This window comes from Microtus ochrogaster, chromosome 16, assembly GCF_000317375.1.
Source record: "Microtus ochrogaster isolate Prairie Vole_2 chromosome 16, MicOch1.0, whole genome shotgun sequence".
Taxonomy (NCBI): domain Eukaryota; kingdom Metazoa; phylum Chordata; class Mammalia; order Rodentia; family Cricetidae; genus Microtus; species Microtus ochrogaster.
The window spans coordinates 56,635,119-56,640,506 of record NC_022018.1 but is presented as its reverse complement, the minus strand read 5'-3'; the positions used below and the strand labels follow the sequence as shown (position 1 = coordinate 56,640,506).

At 49.4% G+C, this 5,388-nt stretch overlaps 1 protein-coding gene across 1 annotated transcript in view; it reads right to left on the bottom strand.

The window, feature by feature from the left end:
• Positions 1-5,388, bottom strand: part of Pcbd2 (pterin-4 alpha-carbinolamine dehydratase 2) — a 57,121-nt gene that overhangs the window by 45,193 nt on the left and 6,540 nt on the right. Inside the window, exon 2 of the mRNA XM_005355333.2 lies at positions 5,083-5,214. Within this exon, the coding sequence (XP_005355390.1) occupies positions 5,083-5,214 (132 nt within the window). The remainder of the gene's footprint in view (positions 1-5,082; positions 5,215-5,388) is intronic.

The following is a 5,388-nucleotide window of genomic DNA, read 5'->3' as shown; positions in this document are numbered from 1 at the left end:
CCCATACACACGTATGTCCCATAGCATATGCATGACCATCTTCCATACACACATGTCCCATAGCATATGTATGACTACCCTTCATGCACACATATGTCCCATAGCATATGCATGACCACCCCCATACACACATATGTCCCATAGCATATGCATGACCACCCCCCATACACATATATGTCCCATAGCATATACATGCCCACCCCCCATACACACATATGTCCCATAGCATATGCATGACCATCTTCCATACACACATATGTCCCATAGCATATGCATGACCACCCCTCATACACACATATGTCCCATAGCATATACATGCCCACCCCCCATACACACATATATCCCATAGCATATGTATGCCCACCCCCAACTCCTAGGGCCAACAGTTTAATTCTTCCCTTGTACCCACTTTCATTTCTCTTGCCCTTCTATTACTCCACAGCACGTGTTTGCTCAAAATTCAGCTGTTTTTTTTTTTTAATTTAAGCCCAATCCAGTATCAATCTACTCCAAGTCTGTGCCCATGCAGTTGTGTACAGCTGGATAAAACAAATCTTCACTTTGAAAGCTGCACCGTAATCTTTAATGACTCCAAATATCCCAGCATCAGCCACCTCTCCCTCGTTAGTTCATTACCTTAGACACTAAACAACTCTTCCTTCTGTTATCTCTAGACCTCCAATGCCCTTGCCTGTAGCCACAGGACTCACCGAAAGAACAGACACAATCAGAAGAGAGTTGTGTCTGCTTAGGATGAATGTCCTTTCCTAACGCCATGACAAACTGGCCCTGTGCCTGCATGGCCACTCCAATCCCATCCCTCTTGCTAGCATGGACCTGCTTTCACCACTGCCCCCCTCCACTGGTAATTCTCATCTCGGTCTGCATTCTGACCTCATAACTCTTACCTGATTTCTCCAACTGAACAACTAAATGTCTCATCCCTGATGTGCACACAGCGGGCTTAGTCCCCTCCTCTCTCCCATACCCTCCCCTTTACAACTCTGCACGAGCTACCAATGACATCCTCCGCCATCTTACAGTTTACCAAAACCTTGGGTCATCCTTAATACCCCCTCACCCCACATCAAAATCATCTGCAAGTCTCTCTCTCTGTGTCTCTCTGCCTCTCTGTGTTTCTCTGTCTCTCTCTCTGCTTTCTGTCTCTCTGTCTCTCTGTTTCTCTCTGTGTCTCTCTCTCTCTCTGTCTCTCTCTCTCTCTCTCTCCCACTCCCTTTCCCTCTCCCTCTCTCCCCCTCTCTCTCTGGTACTGGGATAGACCCCAGGACCTTGGGTACGCCAGGCAAGCAGTTGTACTATTGAGTTACAGCCCAGTTCTTCACAGAGGCCTAATTATTCCATCCTCACACTGATGGGAACCACCCCGCCATTTCTCTCCATTCCCAGTGCCACCTCCACTCTCTGGGCTCTGGCTTGGACTAATCCGAGAGTCCAAACAGCTTCCCTGCTTCCGCTTTTGCCCTCTTTCTATCGATCCTCAGCAGAGGAATTGGAGCAAATTTTCCTGGTGGTGTTTGTTTGTTTGTTTGTTTTAAAACAAAAGCCAAGTCTCTCTATTTGAAATCCTCTACCATCTGTCCTTTGCAGAATAAAGTCCAAATGCCTCACCATGCCCACAAGGCCCTAGAGCCCTTTCTTCCTCTCTGTCCACTCTAGAACACTACCCTCCCGGTTCCTATCCCATCATTTGAGATTATTTTGTATGAGGAAATCTGTCCTCTTCTGGAATGTTCTTTCCATACATCCTCACATGTCCACCAGCCTCCACACGTTCTCTCCCTAGAGAGACTGTGAACTTAAAGACTGCCTTCCCCTCCTGGGCTGGTGACGGAGTTCAGTGGCAGAGCACACGCCCACCATGTTCAGGCTCCTAGGTTCAAACCCCAGCACAGAAAGAAAGGCAATGCCTTGCCCTTTGCCCTTCATTCAGGACTGGCCTGGTTTCTCAGGGAGCCCTTCTTCCATGAGCTCAGACCACGTTACCTACTCCTCTGCTCATCATCTAGTTCTCCACAGTGCTGGGTGGCCCGGAGCCTAGAGCCACGCCAGCCACAGAGACGGTGCTTAAAGTACACAGAGAATTAACGAGTTACTCGTAAAATCAAAGCCTGGAGAGTGGCTCGGTGCTTAGCAGCACTCGCTGCTCTTCCAGAGGACCTGAGTTCAGTTCCCAGCACCCACATTGTGTGATCACAACCACCAGGGAACCTAATGGCTGTCTCAGGCCTCCTCTGGCTCCCCCACTCACCTGCACGTACTCTACACAGATATACATACAAGCATAATTAAAATTAGTTTTTTTTTTTAAATCAAACTGATTTAAAGATACTTCACATAAAATGAGGAGAAAGACCATAACAGCAATAAGGAGAGTCGTTCCGAGGGGAGCATCTGCAGTCATACCCTCTTATTATAATGTCATACTGTTGCTACAGTTCAAAATGGCCTGCCAGGTGTGGTGGCTCACACCCTGATCCCAGCGTGGAGGAGACAGAGGCAGGCAGATCTCTATGACTTCCAGGACTGGGCTATACAGACCCTGACACGAGCTGTGGAGCATGCGAGGCGGCCGGAGCAAGCAGTCAGCTTGGTCCAGGTTTTCTCAGTCCGGGCCAGTCAAAACTGGGTGAGGCTCTGTCAGCGCTACAGTGCTGTTTTGTTCTCAGACAAGATGCAGAGGGAAAGCAGCTGCATCTGGGAGCTGGCCTGGAACTGACTAGGCCTTCCTCCGTGTTCTCTTCTTTCTTGCCTTAGTGTATTCTTTTTTTAAAGTTTTGTCGTTATTGTTGTTGCTGTTGTTATATTTATTTTTTAGTGTGTGTATATGAGCATGTGTGTGTGTTTGTGTATGTGCGCGCGTGTGTGTGCACATGTGCTATGGTGCAAGTATACAGGCCAGGGACCAACTTCAGGGAGTCAGTTCTCTTCTTCCACCACGCTGAGTCGTGGGGACTGAACTCAGGTCATCAGGGTTAGCATCAAGTGCCTTTCCCTGCGGAGCCATCTCTACAGCCCACGTTTTGATTGATTCCTGGAGTCAGAGACCTTCTTCATGGTCCGAGCTGACCTCACACTGCGGTTCTCCTGCCTCGGTGTCCACACCAGCTGTACATAACAGCAAAGAAGCCACTCTGCAGCGGACACGAATCAGGACACGCAGCAGGCTCTATGATGCTATCTGCACAGACAGGCCTGAGGGCTCCGCGCCACACACTGAGCACCACTGCTTACTAGCTAATGCTTCTTTCTCCCTTAGCTCTGCCTCTTCCTTTGTCTAATCTCCCTAGAGGCGAGATCCATAAAGTGCTGAATCACAGACCTGCCCTTATTCTGACAATACCCAACCGCGGGCAAAGCTGCCTCCCCAGAACACTCCACGTCTGCCACTGCAAGCTGAATTCCACCACCAGGTCTTCAACGCTGTCTTCCAGATACCTGCACACAGTGTGTGCATTTCTCATCCCTCTGCGATGAGAAATGGGGGTCCAGCGGGATTACAGGTGTGTTCTGATTGTGTGTGGGCAGTGATAGCTGGTCATGGCACCACTGCCAGCCCAGGCCACTGCCCAGGCAGAAGTCACAGGGCCTGCTGGAGAGTTGATGCTGGCTCCCCTACCTAAAAACTGGAGGGAAAGGCCCAGGCAGTGAAATGTCATGGAGTGTAATGGCACGGTTAATCCCACATGCCCTGCACAGCTTCCCTCCCGCCCAGCTCAGGGCAGAGCCTGAGGCAGCACTACGCTAGCACCTCAAGTCACAGGTTCAAGCCCGATAAATTAGCCCAGGCTTAAAGAAGTCAAGATGTACCCATGTAAGGATTTTAATAAGCTTGGGAAAGGCTACCTGGAGCTATGTACAGCTTACCGTACCAGTGAGGCGCCCTGCCACCAGCCACAGAACACCGAGACCTGACAAGCGCTGTGGAGCACGCAAGGCAGTAGGAGCAAGCAGTCAGCTTGGTCCAGGTTTTCTCAGGAACTGGGGACTTACGGCAAATGGCTGGCAGCCAGATGACAGACGAAGAGAGCAGGGCAGGCAACTCCGCAGAGCCAATGGCATTTACCAGGAAGACGTGCCAAGGGTTCCTTCAGTGGGAATCTGGTGCTTGCACACCCTTGCAGAAACCGGCAAACACTGTAATCAATGTCTGCCCTGTAATCGATGCCTGTTTGTACTCAGAAGCATGGAGAGCAAAGCAAACATGGGCTCTGACTGCTAGATGCCAACGCCTAACATAAATAAAAACAAGAAATCTGTCCAAAGGATTACTGAAGTAACTGAGCAAACACGAGCTAGTCAAAAGCATTGACCGTACATGAACGCAGTGGAGGAGTCATGAAAGCTAAGTCATGGGAGATGACTCTCTGAACAGGGTGCGGCCCAAATGGAACAGTTACCTGGGAAGGCTGAGTCTCCCCTGGGGAGGTCAGATTTTGAGAAAATGTCCAAGGGCTGGATAGCAGGCTAGGAGCTGGCCGGGAAGGGGAAGAGGTGCAGCATAGGAGAGGGTTTAGAGACAAAACACAACTATGAGCTGTTGATCTTTTTAAGTGCCCTGAAAAAGTAGAGAAAGCAAGCAGACTGTGCCTCTCACCTGGCCTCCTGCATACACCCTTCTAGTACACAGAAAAACACTCATGTCCTCATTTAGAGTTACTCAGAAAAAGACGATCTTACCCAACCCCAAATCAAAGCTACAGTGGCCTCAGAATCTGATGTTCAATCATTCTCATTCTCGGGGGGAGGGGGGCAAGGTCATTAACTGGAGTCAGGCTGGAACTCACCATGTAGTCCAGGCTAACCCTGAACTCATGATCCTGTCTCAGTTTCTCCAATGCTAGGATTCCAGGTCTACACCACCACGCAGAGCTGATTTCTAAGCAACAGAAAACCAACCCCTCCCCCAGAGCTCGGACTGCCCGAGTCAGCAGGACAATCTTGTCAATGAATTCATAAGGAAGAGAGGGTGTGGTCCAAGCGCACATGGCACCAGACAAGCAGTAGTCACAGAAACATAACAGGGCAACTGACAAAAACCAAGCCGGGCACATCAGGAATTACCTGATTAAAATTTTTGAAGGTGAACTCTTTGTAGATGGCGTCTCTGTCGCTTAATTCTGACCATCCTGCTGCCTTCAGGCCAGGAATAAGTTCGCTCCTCTCCTCTGTTGTCAGCCACTGCACATTTGAAGACTAGGAAGAAAGCACAATTCCTGTCTGAAAGGGTGGGTCGGCATTTATTTAAACTCTTTCCAAAAACGTATACCTCTTATGAAGCAATATAGAAAAAAAGTCTCAAAGGTAGCAAATTCTAGCCATCTCTCATTCGTTTACTCTCAAAGACAGGCAAACTCTGTGTGGGCTGTC